This window comes from Mesoplodon bidens, assembly GCF_964165515.1.
Source record: "Mesoplodon bidens genome assembly, chromosome: X".
NCBI lineage: Eukaryota > Metazoa > Chordata > Mammalia > Artiodactyla > Ziphiidae > Mesoplodon > Mesoplodon bidens.
This window is the reverse complement of record NC_138163.1, coordinates 124940681-124961182: the sequence shown is the minus strand read 5'-3', so window position 1 is coordinate 124961182 and position 20502 is coordinate 124940681. Positions and strand designations below refer to the sequence as shown.

Here is a 20502-nt window from a genome sequence, read left to right as displayed (position 1 = left end):
TGGGTGCCACTGCATTTCCCACACACCTGTAGCAGACATGCTATGCTGTAGAAGCAAGAAGCAAAGTACACCAGAACCGTTTCTTCTGCTATGTCTTAGAGCATTCTTCCTGCACCCTCTACTGATAAAGCCTAACATTATGCCAGCTGCCAAAGGAGAAATATTTACAGGGTTCAGCTCCAATATCACAAAACAGGGCAAAGAAAGGTAGATTTTTAAGTGGGTGGAAGTAAATTGATAACTGGTATAGGCAGCCATTAACTTTTAGATAATGAAAATCTTAAAAGATACCATTCACAATAGATAATCAAGTACCGAGAAGGAAACCAAATGATGTGTGAGATTTCTAAAATATTATTAAAAGAAATAAAAAAGAACTGAAATACATGGGTGGGTATTACTATGTTCAAGGGCCAAAGTTGTCAAGATATAAATTCTCCCCAAATTGAGCTATAGGTTTAATGCACCAAAGGGGCATGTACAGAATGTTCTTAGCAGTACTGTTTGTAATAGCACCAAACTGTAGATAATCCAATATCCACCAACAATAGAATGGGTATATAAATTTTGAATATGTGGAATACTATACATCAATGAAAATGAAGACACTACAACTAAATGGAACATGGCTGAATCTCATGAACTTAGTGTTGAGCAAAGGAAGTAAGATTCCTCCCAAAATATTTACTTTATGATTCTGTTTATATATAGATCAAAAAAGGCAAAAAGTAAACTATAGTGTTAGAAATCAATATAGTGACTCTCCTTGGGAAAGTGGGAGGTGATAGTAATTATGAGGGGCCACAGAGGGGGCTTTTGGATATTGGCAATGTTCTATTTCTTGTCCTTGATGGTGGTTGCATAAGAAACTCCTTTGTGATAATTCACTGAGTTCTGTATTTGTTTTGTGAACTTTTCTGTATGCGTTAAACTTCAATTTAAAAAAAAAAGAATTATGTCCTTAGCAGGTAAGTGTGTGGGGAATCATCTTGGTGGGAGTGTAAAATAGCTACTCTTTTTTAAAAAATTAATTTATTTTTGGCTGTGTTGGGTCTTCGTTGCTGCACATGGGACTTTCTCTAGTTGTGGCAGGCAGGGGCTACTCTTCCTTGCAGTGCATGGGCTTCCCATCGTGGTGACTTCTCTTGTTGCGGAGCGTGGGGACTAGGTGCGTGGGCCTCAGTAGTTGTGGCTCGTGGGCTCTGGAGCGCAGGCTCAGTAGTTGTGGCGCACGGGCTTAGTTGCTCTGCGGCATGTGGGATCCTCCTGGACTAGGGATCAAACCCATGGCCCCTGCATTGGCAGGCGGATTCTTAATCACTGCACCACCAGGGAAGTCCCTGGCTACTCTTTCTTTCTCTTTTTTGCTTTTTAATAAATTTATTTATTTGTTTGTTTGTTTATTTATGGCTGCATTAGGTCTTCGTTGCTGCACGTGGGCTTTCTTTAGTTGTGTCGAGCGGGGGCTACTCTTTGTTGTGGTGCATGGGCTTCTCATTGTGGTGGCTTCTCTTGTTGCGGAGCACAGGGTCTAGGTGCATGGGCTTCAGTAGTTGTGGCACGTGGGCTCAGTAGTTGTGGCACGCGGACTCCTGAGTGCAGGCTCAGTAGTTGTGGCGCATGGGCTTAGTTGCTCCGCGGCATGTGGGATCTTCCTGGACCAGGGCTCGAACCTGTGTCCCCTGCACTGGCAGGCGGATTCTTAACCACTGCACCACCAGGGAAGCCCCCTGGCTACTCTTTCTTGAAAGCAGTTTGGCAATATATATCAAAAGCCTTAAAAATGTACATACCCTTTGATCCAGCAATTCCACTTCTAGGAATGATCCTAAGAAAATAATGGAATAGTTTCGCAGCCGTTAAAAGAATGATGTAGATCTATGTTTATTAACATAGATGCATGTCCATGATTTATTGTAAGTAAAAAATCAGGTTAGAATATATATGTTTGTTATGTGTGTGTGTTGCTATATGTAATACACATATGTAAAACATATGGTATAAGTATATTTGGCTTTAAGAAAGATAAAATATGTATACATTTATATATACATGTTTATATACATGGAAGAACATATCTTTAATAATCAGAAAAAATAAAGGTATTTATATTTCAAAAAGCTACATATAATTTTAGGGGATGAAAGGATATTACCTGGGAAAATGAGACATGAACAATATGCCCACATGTTAAAAATAAAAGTAATCTTTTTGGGCTTCCCTGGCAGCGCAGTGGTTGAGAGTCCGCCTGCCGATGCAGGGGACGCGGGTTCGTGCCCCGGTCCGGGAAGATCCCGCATGCCGCAGAGCGGCTGGGCCCGTGAGCCATGGCTGCTGATGCTGCGCGACTGGAGCCTGTGCTCCACAACGGGAGAGGCCACAGCAGTGAGAGGCCCGCGTACCGCAAAAAAAAATAATAATAATCTTTTATCCTTTTGTGTTTTCAAATCTTCTATTACAAACATACCTTACTTTGTTAATAAGAAAAGGGAAAAAAATCTAGTATACCCAAATTCTGATTGCTTACCCATAACAGTAAAGGAAAGATCTGCGGAACCCCAAAGGTTATTCCTCCCTCAGGGTCGGGGGGCGTGGTAGGACAGATCATAAAGGGGAGCAGAGGCACCCAGGCCTCAAAACCAAGGCTGTCCATTTGCTCCATTGATGAGGTTGCATTTTTAATCAAATTATCAACCAATTATATGGGCTTTGTTGCTGTTGTTGTTAGGAAAACTTTCTGTGGGCCAGTGGGCTTTTTCCATGGAGAACGTTTTGGGGCTGAACTTGCCATGGAGATCCCTGAGTTCACATCTGGTAACCACAGACAAAGATGGAAATATTGACTACATGTCCAGCTTCCAGGATATCCACATTAAGAAACCTGTGCAAGAGGTAAGTGAAACACAGCCCCCGGCTAAAACCTGGCTGGCGTCAAACAGCCTTTGGACGACTTATAAGAGTTCCTTAGTTCTTTGAAAAGTTGGGAGTGCAATCGTCTAATGGGTGGGCATGGCACTCTTAGGAAAGACCTAAGTGGGATCTTCCAGATACACTGTGATCTGTTCAAGAAGTTTGTGTGTTCTAAGGATAGGCAAAAAGAAAAAAGAAGAAAAGCCTTCTGCAAGCTAATCTGTGTCAAATATGTGATTCTTCTCTTAAGTGCTGTCCAGCAGAAGGGCATATATGACATCTATTCTTTCATATAATACTCTTTAAAATACTCAACATACTCCTATTAACTGTCAGTAAGTATAGACTTACTGATATGACATCTTATACCTTAAAGAATTTTAAAATTTAGAATTTCTTATTAAAATGGGAATACCCCAGGGAGAGTTGTCAGACCCCCAGTACTTACTAGTTAACAACTCATCAGCAATTAGTTATAATATTGGGCTGAAAGTGAGCAGATGGGAACTAGGACTGGGGGGATTGTTTGCAGGAGAGTTGAGAAGCTGAGCAGGAAACGGGAAGTAAAACTGCACGTGGGAAACTAAAATATCCACAGAAAGGAGGCTTTTGGCTTCACTTGAGAACAGTTTACCATGGTGGCTAAGCTCCCAGGCCTTGGCTTCAGGCCAAGATTCAAGTCCCACTTACCAGCTATGTGAACCTTGGGAAACTTACTTTACCTCTCTGTCTTCCAGTCTGTAAAATGGGCATAATAATAGTGCTGTTCCTTAGGGCTATTGTTGAGGACTGAATGAAATCCATAGGAGCTGACAGTGCAGAGCCTGGCACACAGATTCGCTTTGGCCCATCCCCTAAGCAACAGAGACTGCAGGCGCTACAGAACACAAGAGCATGGTCTTTTATCTGATTCAAGAGGGTTGGGCCTCCAAGGAAGGCCTGCCTTCTCAAATTTCTATCTAAATCACATACTTCGAATTGGTGACCATGTTGTGTGTTTGTTACTTTTACTAAAATTGATCTGTTATAAATTCTGTACGTCTTAACACTTAGACAGTCTTTATTTTAGGTTCAGTCTACTCTGATTGAAACAGTGTACAGATACCGATCTGACCTGCAAATCATCTTTAATGTCATTGACTCTGATCACTTAGGTAGGTTCACTTTGATTGGTTCAGTAGCAATAGAAAGCAAAGGCTAGTCTGTTTCTTTTAAACCAGAATTCTGTTTTCATCTATTGCATTCTTCATGCAAACTTGATTTAACTCAGGGGTGGGGGGTAGGGAAAAATTCATGTTTAATATTATTGTTTTTTTTAGTTTGGCCACAGACTCTCTATTTGAGTCCATATGGTATAGGCTTATATATCCATTAGTCAGACAAGAATAGCTCCTTTTATAAATCACCAGCACAGATGAAAAGATAATTCACTGTCCATTTAAAAATTGTACTTATTCCTGGCAATAAAAATCATCCCTAATTTTAAAAAAAAAATGTCATGAAGAACCTATGGGCAAAACGGGAATAAAGACACAGACCTACTTGAGAATGGACTTGAGGATATGGGGAGGGGGAAGGGTAATCTGTGACAAAGCGAAAGAGAGGCATGGACATATATACACTACCAAACGTAAGGTAGATAGATAGTGGGAAACAGCCGCAGAGCACAGGGAGATGAGCTTGGTGCTTTGTGCCCGCCTGGAGGGGTGGGATGGGGAGGGTGGGAGGGAGGGAGATGCATGAGGGAAGGAATGTGGGAACAGATGTATATGTATGACTGATTCACTTTGTTATAAAGCAGAAACTAATAAAAAAATAAAAAATTAAAAATAAATAAATAAATAAATAAATAAATAAATCCTATTAACTAATTGGAAAAAAAAATAAAAATAAAAATCATCCCTAGAGTTCTGATTCTGTTTTGGGGACTAAGAACTCATTTTCTGCTTAGCTTTGATGCACAATTATTTATTTTCAAACTTTAAAAAAATCATCAGATAATCCCCAACTGCAGAGACCATTGAATACCAAAAAATCAATAATCAAAACACAAAAGTAAATTACTGCCTATAGAAAATGGCAGAGCCACTGTTTGCAATCCTCTTTTTGAGTCCCAGGGTTAATTCTCCCTCTGCTTTGATGTATCTCTCCTCTCTGCCCTCCTTCCGTGTCCCTCTCCCTTAGCTTTTAGATCTTATAATTTCTATACTACATATAGTACCACATCTACAATCTCCCCCTCCCCATTCCTTCACTGTTCACTCATTCCAGCTTTAGAATAATCTCAGGATCACTTGGTAGTGGAAAGTGACTTATTGTTTCTTATATTTACAATCTTACTTTTCCATTTCCTTCAATGTCTCGATGGTCAGGCATATTAGTGAGCTGCTAATTGGGACTATTCAGTCAGTATGGCTTTCCCCACCCCTCTCTAAGGTGGGTCTTAAAATGAACACTCATGGCCTTCTCCTATATTCTTTTAGGCCTGATATCCATGGAAGAATTTCGTAGCATATGGAAACTTTTCAAAAGTCACTACAGTGTCTGTATTGATGATTCCCAGTTAGATGAGCTTGCCGAAAGGATGGACTTAAACAAAGATGGAAGCATTGACTTTAATGAGTTTTTAAAGGCTTTCTATGTAGTGCATAAATTTGACAAGTTGAGTAAATCAGACACCAAGGTTGTTTAACAAGAATTGGGGCTTTCCCTCCTTGTAAACAGTTGGCCCAAATCACTGACACAATCTTTGCCCCAACCCTTGAAATTCATAATCAGTAGTAGAGAAAAGTAGACCCCAGTTCACACCATGAGCCAGATGTATAATGTGGGTATTGGAAGTCCCTAGTAAACTGCTATTGGTAAGACTAGGTTAAATGTCAGCTGATAGGATTTGGCTCCAGTGGCGGGACTCACACACTGCCAGGTAGAAACTGGATTTGAGCCTAGTGTTGGTCTCTTGGATGCCACCTAACCAGGAGACCTGAGCAGTTTGTAAACATATTGAAAAGAACCCACAGAATACCAGAGGAAAGTACAACATCTGTGAGTGGTTGAGGGATGGGAGGAGGAATACCAAACTATTAAACATATTTCCATCTTTAAACTGTAATCTTCTTTGGAGATATCATAAACCAGTGATTTTCAGCTGTGGGGGAACCACCTTCTGGGATGGGGGCCATATCAGAATCTCGGGGGAAGCTGTGGGAGTGTATTGTTTGAAAAAGCGTATTTTTTTCTTGTCTGTTGGAGATAGAAAGTGAGTACATTCAGATTGAGCCCTATAATTAATATGGTTTGACACCTTCACTGGTAAGATGGGGCCTTGGTGATGCATACATTGTGCAATTTATTCTGCCATTCTGATTGCCTATCAAACATAATAAGAGATTTCTGTTTGAAGGTGAGTATATGTTTCATTTTTTTCTTGAAGTTTGAGAACTTCAAGGTCTATGAATATGCCAGGTTAGATATCCTGCTACACACACCAGAAATAATGGATCACGTATAACAAATATCTTTTAAAAATGCATAGCTGAGCTGGCAAGTAAGTAAAAAAAAACCCAGGGGCAGGGGGGACTTCCGTGGTGGCACAGTGGATAAGAATCCACCTGCCACTGCAGGGGACACAGGTTCGATCCCTGGTCCAAGAAGATCCCACATGCCACGGAGTGCATAAGCCCGTGCGCCACAACTACTGAGCCTGTGCTCTAGAGCCCGCTAGCCACAACTACTGAGCCTGTGTGCTTCAACTACTGAAGCCTGTGCGTCTAGAGCCCATGCTCCGCAACAAGAGAAGCCACCACAATGAGAAGCTCGTGCACTGCAACAGAGAGTAGCCCCTGCTCGCCACAACTAGAGAAAGCCTGTCTGCAGCAATGAAGACCCAACACGGCCAAAAATAAATAAAATTTAAAAAGAAACCCCAAGGTTAGGGAAAAAAAAGAGCATAATTAAAATCATAGCAGTGTTAACTTTGGACAGGATAGACTTTAAGGCAAAGAATAATATCATTTGGTATAAAAAGGTCATTACTGAATGCTAAAAGGAATGATTCACCAGGAAGATATAATAGTTTATAAACTGATATGCATCTAAAAACTTAGAGCTTTAAAATTGATAATGCAAAAATTGACATAACTAGTAGGAGAAATTAATAGAGGGAGATTTTTAATATACCTCTGTCAGTAATTGAGCACGTAAATAAAAAACTTGTGTATAGAAAGTTGGACAACCCAGTTAATCCACCTGATCATGTATGTATATGTATACTCTGCAATCAGTTTTAGAGAATACACATTATTTCCAAGCACTTATGGAACATTTATAAAAACTGATCATGTATTAGACCACAAAACATATCTCAAATACTAAGCAATCATTTAACAAAGATACTACATTTTCTGGTCATTGTGCATAATTTTCCTGGGGAAAAATATAATTTACTAATGCTAACTCAAGAACAGTAGGAGGGTCTAAAGAGACACATAACCATTGAAGAATGTGTCGGTTTGGCTAGGCTGAACTACATTTCTCAGAATTCCCCTTCTTGTATGTTTCTGGCTAAGGTGGGCCACAGTGGAGATTCCTGAGAGAGTTGGAAGGCAAAGAGAAGCGGCAACCATTGTGTAGCTCCCACATGCTCTTGCTGAGCTGCCGATTCACCTTGAGGGTGTGAAGCAGCAGCTAGGCCTGCAATTGCTCTACATTCCCCTGGCTCCCCTGTTAGCTGCTCTGATTCCCGGGACCACTGTGTGTGTTTAGCTCCGTGATGGCTGCCCGGGCCAGGTGTGTGTGTTTAGCCCCATGATGCGATTCTCGGGCCAGGTGTGTGTGTTTAGCGCCATGATGCGATTCTCGGGCCAGGTGTGTGTGCTTAGCTCCATAAGGAGGTTCCTCGGGCTCAGTGGGCGTGTTTAGCGCCATGATGAAGGGCACTGGCTTTTTCAGGTCGCCAAGGTCTCAGGCTTTAGTCTGTTCTTGTGGGATGTCAGCTTGTGCCTGTGGGTTTGTGCCTGCTCCGGATCTTCCCTGACTGCCTGCCCTGTGGACTTCGAGCTCCGGAATCAGGTATGGTGTCGACAGCCTTACAGAGTCTGCTTAGCCAGCTCCCACATTTGCACAAGCCACTTCAACTGTTTATACACACACACACACACACACACGCACACGTATATATATCTCCTACTGGTTTGGCCTCTGGTTGAACCCTGATTGATACAGAATTTGGTACTGAGAGTGGTTCTGGAAAAACAGAATCTTAAAAAAACGTGTGCTCTGAATGTGTATAAGCTGACGTGTGCAGAGCTTCTGCTGCATTATCTCACGTGAAAATCCACTGCTCATCCCGGAATAGTTGTTTTAAGAAACGTCCAATCTCTGGCAGAACCAGATGAGTCTTTTTTTGTTGCTTCCTGAATGTCATTTGGTTATTTATTTTTGGGCTTCCTCCTGCAACTCTCATTTTCTCCCTTGAGTTTCTAATCCCTGGAATTAATTATATGCCTTTGTTGGAAATTTTACCTAAAAACGTCCTTTGATTTTACTAAAGATTATCATTTAATGTTGTAAAATTATGCCTGACACGAGTTTTGCTTAACCACACTTCAGTTTTACAAAGTATGTATATATATGTATATGTATATATTTAAAAAATTTATATGTATAGAGCTGTGAAATATCATTTTTAATTTATATTTCTTAATTGCAAATGAGATTGGGCATCTTTTCATTAGTTTGTTGGTCAGTCTGTTTTCTAAGAAAATGCTTATTCTTATCCTTTGCTCATTTTTCTAATAGCTATTTGTCTTTTTCTTACTGATGTCTGGGAACTTTAAAACCCTTCTTGGTACGAATTCTCTGTTCTTGATTTGGGAAGCAGATATCTTATCCCAGTCTGTGACTTGATTTTTCACTTCCTTTCTGACATATGTTTTCAACTAAGTTTTAAATTTCAATTTATTTTATTTCAATTTATCAGTCTTTTCCTTTATAATTCGTGCTTTTTTGCATCTTGTCTAAAACCAAAATATCCTTTCCAACTCTGGAAATACCATAAAGATAGAGTGTATCCTTATTTGCGGATTTTGTATTTGCAAATTCACCTACTCTCTAAAATTTGTGTGTAATCCAAAATGAATATTTACGGTGGTCATGTGCAAAGGAGTGAGTTGATTTTGAGTCGTACAGATTCCCAGCTGTGGTGGGACAAGGTGACGTTCTGCCTTCTTGTGTCTGCTCTCATACTGTAAACAAGTGACCTTTTTGAAGTGTATTTAGTGCCTTGTTTTTTGCATTTTTATGCTTTTTGTTGGCAATCTCGGTGTTTAAAATAGCCCCATATGTAGTGCTAAAGTACTATCTAATGTTCCTAAATGCAAGAAGGCTGTGAGGTGCCTTAAGAAGAAAATACGTGTATTAGGTAAGGTTCACTCAGGCCTGAGTTACAGTGCTGCTGTGAGTTCAGTGTTAATGAATCAACAATATATATTAAATGAGTTGTCTTTAAACAGAAGCACACATAAAACAAGGTTATGTTACTCATCAGCCGACTGAAATGTTGTGAACATAGGCTCGCAAGGACCAAACCCTGTATTTCTCAAAGGAGCGATGCTTCAGTATTCACTAATTCATAATATAGTGATTATATAGAACATAACTACTGCAAATAATGAGAATCAATTATATTCTCTAAAAGTTCCATATATTCCCTAAAAGTTCATAATTTCATAGGGTTTAGTTCTATTCTTAAGATCTGATTGCTTCCTTTCTAGTCTTCAGTCATTTTATGTGTATTTCTTTTATAATCTCTTTCTGTTTCTCTCTCTGTATTTGGAGCTCATGGGGGTAGAAATGGATGTTTCTTGTATGTTCAGACTTGAACAGGTTGGATTGTTCACTCAGGGGCTTTGACATTTTTTATTGTGAACTCATTATTAGCAGGGCTTATATTTTTTTCTGTGAAAATCCCGTGGTATTTGGGTTGTGGGAGCATCTCTTCAGAGAAGTTTTTTGTTTGCTTCTGCTTTGTGTGTGAGGAGTATCACTGCTTGAGGAATAAATCTTCCATTACTTTTTCGTCTGCAGTTTCTGCACTATGTGGGTAGAGTAAAAGTGATGTGAATTAAGGTCCTGTGGTTTTGAATTCTCGGAGAGCTTTTCTTTTTTTTCTCCCACCCAAAGCCCTGTGTCCTGTGGTCTCTGTTGTTTTTAAATCCTTTAATAAACAGAATAGCCTTTTGAGGGTCTTGGCTTTATATAAAGTTCTCAGTTCCAATTCCCTACCTCCCAAAGCTTCATTTGCTACCCCTGTGTGGGAATTAACACCAAAACCCTAGGTTCTAGAGACAAATACCCACTAGTAGCTCAAGCACTTACCCCTGTGCTTTTTCACTTCCCTCTTTGTTTTTGGCACCTGGGGATTTGCTTTTATTTTTTGTGACCTTAGCTGTACATTTAAATGTAATTATGTTACATTTTACTCAGTACCTCTAGGTGATTATAGTAAAAGAATGTTCAGGTTGTCTGAGTCCACCATATTGCTAAAAGCTGAGAAATAGACATTTTGTATCCACTGCTATTTGTTAATAATCTTGAGACTTCATATTTTTACCTGGACAGTGTTCATAATATGCCATGGGGCTTGAATTATGCAACATGTGTTATTTACTGGGTCTCAATTTTTAAACTTTGTTAGAACTTATGTCTAAGTAATTTTCTTCTTTACTGTTTTTTTTTTAACATAAACGGGATCATATTATACAATCTTTAAAAACCAGGGGCACACTTTATTTTCCTTCTACCTTTCCTCCCCCAACATAAGCATGGCCCTCACCTCGGGAAGTCATGTTAACTTCCTATATGGCCTTCCATATTTTTATCTGTCCCATATAGACCTATATAGAGCTAAATATGTCCTCATATATGCATATATTTACATATACAGTAGTACATAATCATGGTGGTTTATTGTTATATGCTCTATAAAAATGTTATTTTAGTATACATAATTTTCTGCATTCTGCTTTTCTCAACCAACAATACCTAGTTGAGATCTCTGTAAACTGTAATTCTTTTTTTTAATGTACAAATCATGAGTGAATTTGATTTGATTAGGGGGATTTGTTTATTTGATTTTATTAGGGGGAATGTTGGTTGTGTTAGGTTACACAACAGGTGTGGCTACTGAGCAGTATCCTGAGGTTTGAGTTTCTAACAAACTTGTGTTAGGGGCATTTCTTTTAGGATTAGTGGTATAGAGTTTTTGGTAGTATTGTATGTCTTAGAGAGTGAGAGAGTAGAGATTGTATTTGAGTTTAATGGATTAGGGGATTGGGTTATTTATGATACAGGGGATTCTGGGTTTTTTAGTGAGGAAGCTATGGGGATTGCTGCTTTATACAGTTATGGTACTTGATTGGTGATTGTGACAGGTTAGTCATTATTTATTGGTGTTGTAGTTATTATGGAGATTACTCGGGGTAATTAAATAAGAGTATACCAAGGGTAATAGTGATAAGGATAAGAAGTAGAGTTTAATAAGACCTTGTTGGTTTGAGGTTAATATGGAAGCTTTCAGTTGAATAAAGGCTGTGGGTTTTGGTAGGATAATTTCTAGTCAGCTTAGGTCTAGTAGGGAGGTTGATAGTTTTTGGCTTATTGATAGGTTTAGGTGAGGGGGTAGGCGATGTATGATTGTAGGGAAATATCCTAATAGAGTGGAGAATTTAGTAGAGTTTAAGGAGTGAGTATGTTTTAAGTTTTGTGTATTGAGGTTGATTTCGAATGCGAGGATAAAGCCTAAAGTTATTATGAGGGCGGTTAATTTTAGGTATAGGGGTATGGTTATTAGGGGAGTGGTTATTGGAGGAATATTGTTGGATAGGATGAAGCCAGCGAAGACACTTCCAATTAATAGGCGTTTGATAGGGTTAATTAATAGGGGATTGTTTTCATTAATATTGATGGAGGGAGGGAAGCGAGGTTGTCCTAATAGTGTGAAAAAAATGATGTGAGTGCTATAGATAGCTGTGAGGGAGGTGGTGGTTAGAGTTAATAATAGGGCTCAGGTGTTGGTATAAGACGACCTGGCGGCTTCAATGATGGGGTCTTTAGAGTAGAATCCAGTGAGGAACGGTATTCCTGTTAGTGCAAGGCAGCCAATGATAAGGGCAGTTGTGGTGAAGGGAAGGGCCTTATATAGTCCTCCTATCTTTCGAATGTCTTGTTCGTTATTTAGGTTATGGATGACGGAGCCGGAGCATAAGAATAGTATAGCTTTGAAGAAGGCGTGTGTACAGATATGTAAGAATGCTAAGTAAGGTTGGTTGGGGCCAATTGTTACTATCATTAAGCCTAGTTGGCTGGAGGTGGAAAAGGCAATGATTTTTTTGATATCATTTTGGGTGAGAGCACAAATAGCTGTGAATAAGGTGGTGAGGGCGCCTAGAGAAAGAGTTATTGTTTGAATGAGTTTGTTGTTTTCTATTAAAGGGTAGAAACGGATAAGTAGAAAAATTCCTGCTACAACTATTGTGCTTGAGTGGAGTAGGGCTGAAACTGGGGTAGGGCCTTCTATTGCTGAAGGGAGTCAGGGGTGGAGTCCGAATTGGGCTGATTTTCCAGCTGCAGCTAGTACAAGTCCTATGAGGGGGAGATTTAAGGGGTCTTGGTTGAGTATGAAGATTTGTTGTAGGTCCCATGTGTTTATGTTGGATAGGAATCATGCCATTGATATGAGGAAACCGATGTCTCCAATGTGATTGTATAAGATTGCTTGGAGGGCGGCTGTGTTTGCGTCTGTCCGTCCGAATCATCAGCCGATGAGTAAGAAGGATATGATGCCTACTCCTTCTCATCCAATGAAAAACTGAAAGAGATTATTAGCTGTGACGAGGATAAGTATAGTGATAAGGAAGAGGAGGAGGTATTTGAAGAACTGGTTAATATAGGGGTCAGAGTGCATGTATCATATTGAGAATTCTATGATAGATCATGTGATAAATAGCGCTACGGGCATGAATATGAGTGAGAAGTAGTCTATTTTGAAGCTAAGTGTTAGTTTGAGAGCCTGGATGGTGATTCAGTGTCAATTTGAAATAAGTGCTTCTTGGTTTGTGTGGAGGTATATTATTGCTGGGATTAGGCTAGTAATAAAGGCACAGGGGACGACCTTTTTTACATAGTGTTGATACTTGTTGCTTTTGTAGAGGTTTGTGTTGGATACTATGATTGGAGCAATTAAGATTAGTAATGTGAGTAAGGCAGAGGAGGTGAATAGGTTTTTTACTTTTATTTGCAGTTGCACCAAATTTTTGGTTCCTAAGACCAATGGATAACTGCTGTCCTTTAAAAACTTGAAAAAGCCACATTGTTAAGTGCGGGGTCATGAGTTAACAGTTCTTGCACTACATTTTTGGTAAATAAGAAGTTTTGGTCTTTTGTCACTAGTTTCACAAACTAGTGTTTTTCTTAAACTATATTTACAATAAAGGGGACCTAAGATGATTTTGGGGTTTAGTGATAGGAGTAGTAGGGGGATGATGTGTAGGGCTATTAGAGCATGTTCTTGTGTGAAGGAAGGGGTGAGGTGGTTGATACGGTGTGTGTGTTTGCCGCGTTGTGTTGTGATTAGCATGTATAGGGAGTATAAGGCGGTGATTACCATGTTTGTTCCTATTAGGATAATAGTGAGGTTTGATCATGAGAAGGCTGATATGACCACGAGCAGTTCTCCGATTAGGTTAACAGTGGGAGGTAGAGCGAGGTTTGTTAAGCTTGCTAGTAGTCACCTGGTGGCTATTAGTGGGAGAAAGATTTGTAGGCCTCGTGCTAAGATTACAGTTCGGCTATGGCTTCGTTCATAGTTGGAGTTTGCTAGGCAGAATAGTATAGAGGATGTGAGGCCGTGGGCGATTATTAGAGCGGTGGCTCCTATGTAACTTCAGGGGGTTTGGATAAGGATAGCCGCGATAACGAGTGCTATATGGCTAACTGAGGAATATGCGATGACTGATTTTAGGTCTGTTTGGCGTAAACAGATAGAGCTAGTTATGATTATTCCTCACAAGGAAAGCATGAGGAAGGGGTAGGCTATGTGTTCTGTCAGAGGATTGAGCACTGGTGTAATTCGTAGCATGCCGTAGCCTCCAAGTTTTAGTAATACGGCTGCAAGGACTATTGAGCCTGCGATAGGGGCTTCTACGTGTGCTTTGCGTAGTCAGAGGTGTAGTCGGTAGAGAGGTATTTTTACTAGGAAAGCTGTTATGCAGGCTAGTCATATGAGGGTGTTGGATCAGGATGTGGATAGTGGTTGGGTTCAGTGTTGTAGTAAAAGGAAATTTAGAGTTCCTATTGTATTTTGCAGGTATGTTAATGCTACTAATAGAGGGAGGGGTCCGATTAGCGTGTAGAATAGGAAGTAGAGCCCTGCATTAAGTCATTCTGTTTGGTTACTTCAGCGGGTAATAATAATGAGGGTGGGGACTAATGTGGCTTTAAATATGATGTAGAACAAGATTAGTTCTGTAGCGGTAAATGTTATAATTAAGAGTGCCTGTAATATAATTAGTATTGTGATATAAAGGTTTTTTTGGATGAGTGGTTCTTTGAGAAGGTGGGATTGCTGTTAATATTAAGGGGAGGAGTCATTGTTAGGATTAGGAGTGGTGTGGAGAGGGGGTCGAGAAGAATGTTAGGGAGTAATTAAGGCTGTTGTCGTTGAGTTGGTTGAGGAGGAGGAGGCTTGTAAAGCTGATTAGTAAGCTGTGAGTTGTGGAGTTAATTCAGATAAAGTTGCTTTTTGATAGTCAGCTCAGGGGTATTAATATGACAGTGGGAATGATGAATTTTAGCATTGGAGGAGATTGAGCCTTTGTACATAGTCAGTGCCATATGTGTTGGAGATTATGACTAGTAGGGCTAGTGCAATGGCTGCTTCACAGGCTGCGAATACTAGGAGGATAATTGGTATCATGCTGGCTAAGGTGAAGTGTGAGTTTAGGATTGTGAGGGCTGCTAGGATGAATAGTGATAATATAGCTTCTAGGCAGAGTAGTGCGGATATCAGGTGGGATCGGTATATTAACAGGCCTACGAGAGATAGGGTGAAGGCTATTATGATGTTTAGATGGATTAGGGACACTTGGTAATTGTGAGTTTGAATCACAATCTAGTGGGTTGAAATCACTTGTTTTATTTTAAACTAAGTACCATACTCAGCTCATTCTAAGCCTTTTTGAGTCCATTCGTAGGCTAAGCTGGCTGCTAGTAAGGAGATTAGGAATAGGGCTATGGTAAGTATTGTGTTTAGGTTATTTGTTTGGGTTGCTCAGGGGAGGGGGAGTAGGAGGGCGATTTCTAGGTCGAAGAGGAAAAAGGTGATTGCTACTAGGAAGAATTTTATGGAGAAGGGTAGGCGGGCAGACCCTATAGGGTCAAATCCACATTCATAGGGGCTTGTTTTTCCTGCATATGTATTTAATTGAGGGAGTCAGAAGGCGATAAGCACAAGTAGTAGGGCCAGTGTTGTATCTGTTAGTAGTGTTAATAGGAGATTTATTGTTCTTTTTCGGAGTGCACCAAAACTAACTGATTGGCAGTCAGTTGTACTCATTAATACTAAAAGGACTATGAACCTCATCAATAGATAGATACGTAGAGAAATAGTCATACGACATCTACGAAATGTCAGTATCCAGCAGCGGCTTCAAAACTGAAGTGGTGGTTTGATGTGATGTGATGTGAAGTGGAATTTTATTTGACGTAGGAAACAGATGATGAGGAAGGTGGATCCGATGATGACATGTAGTCTGTGGAAGCCTGTGGCTACAAAAAATGTAGATCCATAGATTCCATCTGAGATTGTGAACGGGGCTTTGTAGTATTCTGATGCTTGTAGTAGAGTGAAATAAAGGTCGAGTATGATTGTGATGAAGAGGGCTTGAAGTATATGTTTGTGGCTTCCTTCTATGAGACTGTGATGGGCTCAAGTGATGGATATGCCAGAGGCCAGTAGTACGGAGGTGTTAAGGAGTGGGACTTCTAGGGGGTTTAAGGGGTGGATGCCTGTTGGTGGTCAACATCCACCTAGTTTGGGAGTAGGGGCAAGGCTTGAGTGGTAAAAGGCTCAAAAGAAGCCTGTGAAAAATAGGACTTCTGATAAGATAAATAAGATCATTCCGTATCGAAGTCTTTTTGGACGGTTGGTGTGTGATGACCTTGAAAGGTGCTTTCTCAGATAATGTCTCATCACCATTGGTACATTGTTAGGATGTTTGTTAGCAATCCCAAGACCAGTAGAATTACTGAATTGAAGTGGAATCATATGATTAGGCCTGATGTTATAAGAAGTGCTGAGAGAGCTCCTGTAAGGGGCCTAGGACTAGGGTTTGCTATGTGGTATGAGTGGGTTTGGTGGGTCATTATGTATTGTCATGCAGGTATAAGCTTACTAGGAGAGTGAATACATAGGCTTGAATTAAGGCGACAGCAAATTCGAGGATGGTTAGTAGGATAAGAATAGTGAATGTGATGAAAGCTGCAGACAGGTTGATGCTTATTAGTACAAGGGTTGTTTTTCCAATTAGGTGCATTAATAAGTGGCCTGCTGTAATGCTGGCGGTTAGTCGTACGGCTAGTGCTACTGGTTGAATGAATGAGCTAATAGTTTCGATGATTACTAACATGGGAATACGAAAAGTAGGTGTGCCTTGTGGTAGAAGGTGGGCTAAGGATGCTTTTGCTTTATTGTGGAAGCCTGTAATAACAGTACCAGCTCATAGAGGAATAGCCATTCCGATGTTTATTGAGAGTTGTGTGGTAGGTGTAAATGAGTGGGGGTATTCCAAGAAGGTTTGTAGAGGCAATAAATAGGAGAAGCGAAATAAGTATTAGAAACCAGGTTTGGCCTTTAAGGTTGTGTGTATTTATTAGTTGTTTTGATGTAAGCTTGGTTAGTCATTGTTGGATGGAAATTGTGCAGTTGTTGATTAGTCAATTTGGTGTTGGGAATAAGATAGTAGGGAATATAATAATTAGAGTGGTGACAGGGATACCTAGTATTATTGGGACTGTGAAAGGGGCAAATAGATTTTCGTTCATGTAGTATTTCAAGGGGTTTTTTGTTTTTGTATTTTGGTAACTTGATTTAGGGTTGGGGGAGTAGAGATGTTTTGAGATTTTTAGTTGTAGTAGTGTGAAGAGGGTTAGGAATATTGATAGGATAATAAGGAATCATGTTCATGTATCTAGTTGTGGCATGTCATTAAGGGGAGCTTTAGCTCTCAATCTTTAACTTAAAAGGTTAATGCTGGTTTAGCTTCTCAATGAAATTATAGTATGGATGCAGATCATTTTTCAAAGTTCTCTAGGGGTACTAGTTCGAGAACAATTGGTATGAAACTATGATTTGAGCCACAAATTTCTGAACATTGCCCGTAGAATAAGCCTGGTCGTGTTGATATTAGGGTTGTTTGGTTTAGGCGTCCAGGGATTGCATCTGTTTTTAGGTCTAGGGAGGGTACAGCTCATGAGTGTAGTACGTCTTCGGAAGAGACTAGCATTTGGATTGTTATTTCTATGGGTAAGACTATTCGATTGTCCACTTCTAGTAGTCGTAATTCCCCTGGTTTTAGGTCTGACATTGGGATTATGTAAGAGTCGAAATTTAGATCTTCATAATCGGTGTATTCGTAGCTTCAGTATCATTGATAGCCTATTGTTTTTACAGTGAGAGAGGGGTTATTAATTTCGTCTATTATGTAAAGAATTCGTAGGGAGGGTAGGGCAATTAGGATTAAAATGATGGCTGGGAGAATAGTTCAAATAGTCTCTACTTCTTGGGCGTCTATTGTGCTGGTATGTGTCAGTTTGGTTGTAAGTATTAAGGTAATGATATATACGACTAGGGAGCTAATTAGGAAAACAATTATTAACGTATGGTCATGGAAATGTAGGAGTTCTTCTATAATGGGTGACGTTGCATTTTGGAAACCTAGTTGAAAGGGATATGCCATGGAGATATACAGGATTTTCACTTGTGACTTAACTTTGACAAAGTTATGTAAGACTTTACTAATATCTCGTTTATAAAGAAAGACATAGTGGTTATGGTGTTGGCTTGAAACCGATTAGAGAGGGTTCGATTCCTTCCTTTCTTGATCATTTTGGGTTGACGTATGCTGGTTCTTCAAATGTGTGGTATGGTGGAGGACATCCATGTAGTCATTCAAGGTTTGTGGAGGTGAGGTCTACTGTTAGTACTTCTCGTTTGGATGTAAATGCTTCTCAGACAGTGAAAATTATTAGTATAACTGCTGTTAGTGAGATGAAAGAGCCTATTGATGAGACAGTGTTTCATGTTGTGTAGGCGTCTGGGTAGTCTGAATATCGTTGAGGTATGCCGGATAGGCCTAAGAAGTGTTGTGGGAAGAATGTTAGGTTTACACCTACGAATTTTATTATAAAGTGGATTTTTGCTCATGTTGAGTTAAGTGTATATCCTGAGAATAGTGGGAATCAGTGGACAAACCTATAATAGCAAAAACAGCTCCTATTGAAAGTACGTAGTGAAAGTGGGTGACTACGTAGTAGGTGTCATGAAGTACAATGTCTAATGATGAATTACCTAGGACGATACCAGTTAGACCGCCTACTGTGAAGAGAAAAATAAAGCCTAAGGCTCATATTAGAGCGGGAGATCATTTAATATTCCCTCCATGAAATGTTGCTAATCAACTAAAGACTTTTACTCCTGTAGGGATAGCAATGATTATAGTAGCTGATGTAAAATATGCCCATGTGTCGACGTTCTACCGACTGTGAATATATGATGAGCCCATACGATAAAGCCTAAGAACCCGATAGAAACTATGGCTCAGACTATTCCCATATACCCGAAAGGTTCTTTTTTTCCTGAGTAGTAAGTTACAATATGTGAAATTATTCTGAAGCCGGGTAGGATTAGAATATATACTTCGGGGTGGCCAAAGAATCAAAATAAGTGCTGATACAGGATTGGGTCTCCCCCTCCTGCAGGTTCGAAGAAGGTTGTGTTTAGGTTTCGGTCAGTTAATAGTATGGTAATTCCAGCTGCTAAGATGGGTAGTGATAATAGGAGTAATACTGCTATGACTAGGACTGATCATACGAAGAGAGGTGTTTGGTATTGGGTTATAGCAGGTGGTTTTATGTTAATAATAGTTGTGATAAAATTAATAGCTCCGAGAATTGAGGATACGCCGGCTAGATGTAGGGAGAAAATGGTAAGGTCGACTGAGGCTCCTGCATTTGCTTGGTTTCCTGCTAAAGGGGGGTATACAGTTCAGCCTGTGCCTGCACCAGCTTCAATTATTGAGGATGCTATTAGTAATAAGAAGGAAGGAGGAAGTAGTCAGAAGCTTATGTTGTTTATATGGGGAAAGGCTATGTCAAGTGCTCCAATTATTAAAGGAACTAATCAGTTTCCAAACCCACCAATTATGATGGGTATGACTGAAAAAAATTATCACGAAGGCATGGGCTGTCACTGGTACGTTATAAACTTGGTCATCTCCGATTTAGTGTACCAGGTTGACCTAGTTCAGCACGAATTAATAAGCTTAGGCCAGGGCTTCCCTGGTGGCGCAGTGGTTGAGAGTCCGCCTGCCGATGCAGGGGACGCGGGTTCGTGCCCCGGTCCGGGAGGATCCCATATACTGTGGAGCGGCTGGGCCCGTGAGCCATGGCCGCTGAGCTTGCGCATCCGGAGCCTGTGCTCTGCAACGGGAGAGGCCACAACAGTGAGAGGCCTGCGTACCACAAAAAAAAAAAAAAATAAGCTTAGGCCAGTGCCTACTATTCCTGCTCAGGCGCCAAATAACAGGTGTAAGGTGCCAATGTCTTTGTGGTTGGTTGAGAATAGTCAGCTGTTTATGAACATAGGTAAAATGGCCGAGTAGGCATTAGACTGTAAATCTAAAGACAGAGGTAGAGTCCTCTTTTTGCCAAGTCCTGTAGTGAATAATCATTTTGAATTGCAAATTCAAGGAAGCAGCTTCAATCCTGCCGGGACTTCTGCCTTTTTTTTCTCGCGGCGGGAGAAGTAGATTGAAGCCAGTTGACTAGGGTATTTAGCTGTTAACTAAAAGTTCGCGGGAGATGTATCCCTCCAATCTAGTGAGGATTTAGCTTAATTAAAGTGTTTGACTTGCATTCAATTGATGTAAGATACAGTCTTGCAATCCTTATTGGGCAGGGGTTAAGTAAATTATACTTGCTTAGAGCTTTGAAGGCCCTTGGTCTGATGTAACCTAAACTCCTATAGTAAGATGGAGAGTATTGGTGTGAGAGGTAGGAGTATTGTGGATATTACGATTGCTGTTGGTAGAAGGGTTATTCGCTTTGTGGAGTGGAATTGTCATTTTATTTTTATGTTGTTTATAGAGGGATATAGGGTTAATGCTGTGGAGTAGGCGAGGCGTATGTAGAAATATAAGTTGAGTAGTGCTGTAATGGCTATGAATGTTGGTATGATAAGGATATCGTTTTTTGTTAGTTCTTGAATAATTATTCATTTGGGTATAAACCCTGAAAGTGGAGGGAGTCCTCCTATGG

At 40.2% G+C, this 20502-nt stretch overlaps 1 protein-coding gene and 1 long non-coding RNA gene across 2 annotated transcripts in view; one reads left to right on the top strand and one right to left on the bottom strand.

Moving 5' to 3' along the window:
* The window catches only part of PPEF1 (protein phosphatase with EF-hand domain 1), a gene marked incomplete at its 5' end in the record, with an annotated part of 153545 nt that extends 147318 nt beyond the window's left edge, over positions 1–6227 (top strand). The window contains 3 exon segments of the mRNA XM_081223136.1: positions 2729–2892; positions 3980–4064; positions 5394–6227. Of these exon segments, the coding sequence (XP_081079262.1) occupies positions 2729–2892; positions 3980–4064; positions 5394–5602 (458 nt within the window). The 3' untranslated portion in view covers positions 5603–6227.
* A 13030-nt stretch (positions 6228–19257) lies between these two features.
* On the bottom strand, positions 19258–20129 carry LOC308609170. Its single transcript, XR_014014273.1, has 2 exons — positions 19745–20129; positions 19258–19524 (listed from the first exon to the last, which is right to left on the bottom strand). It is a non-coding gene; the product is annotated as an uncharacterized lncRNA (long non-coding RNA).
* Positions 20130–20502: the final 373 nt, after the last annotated feature.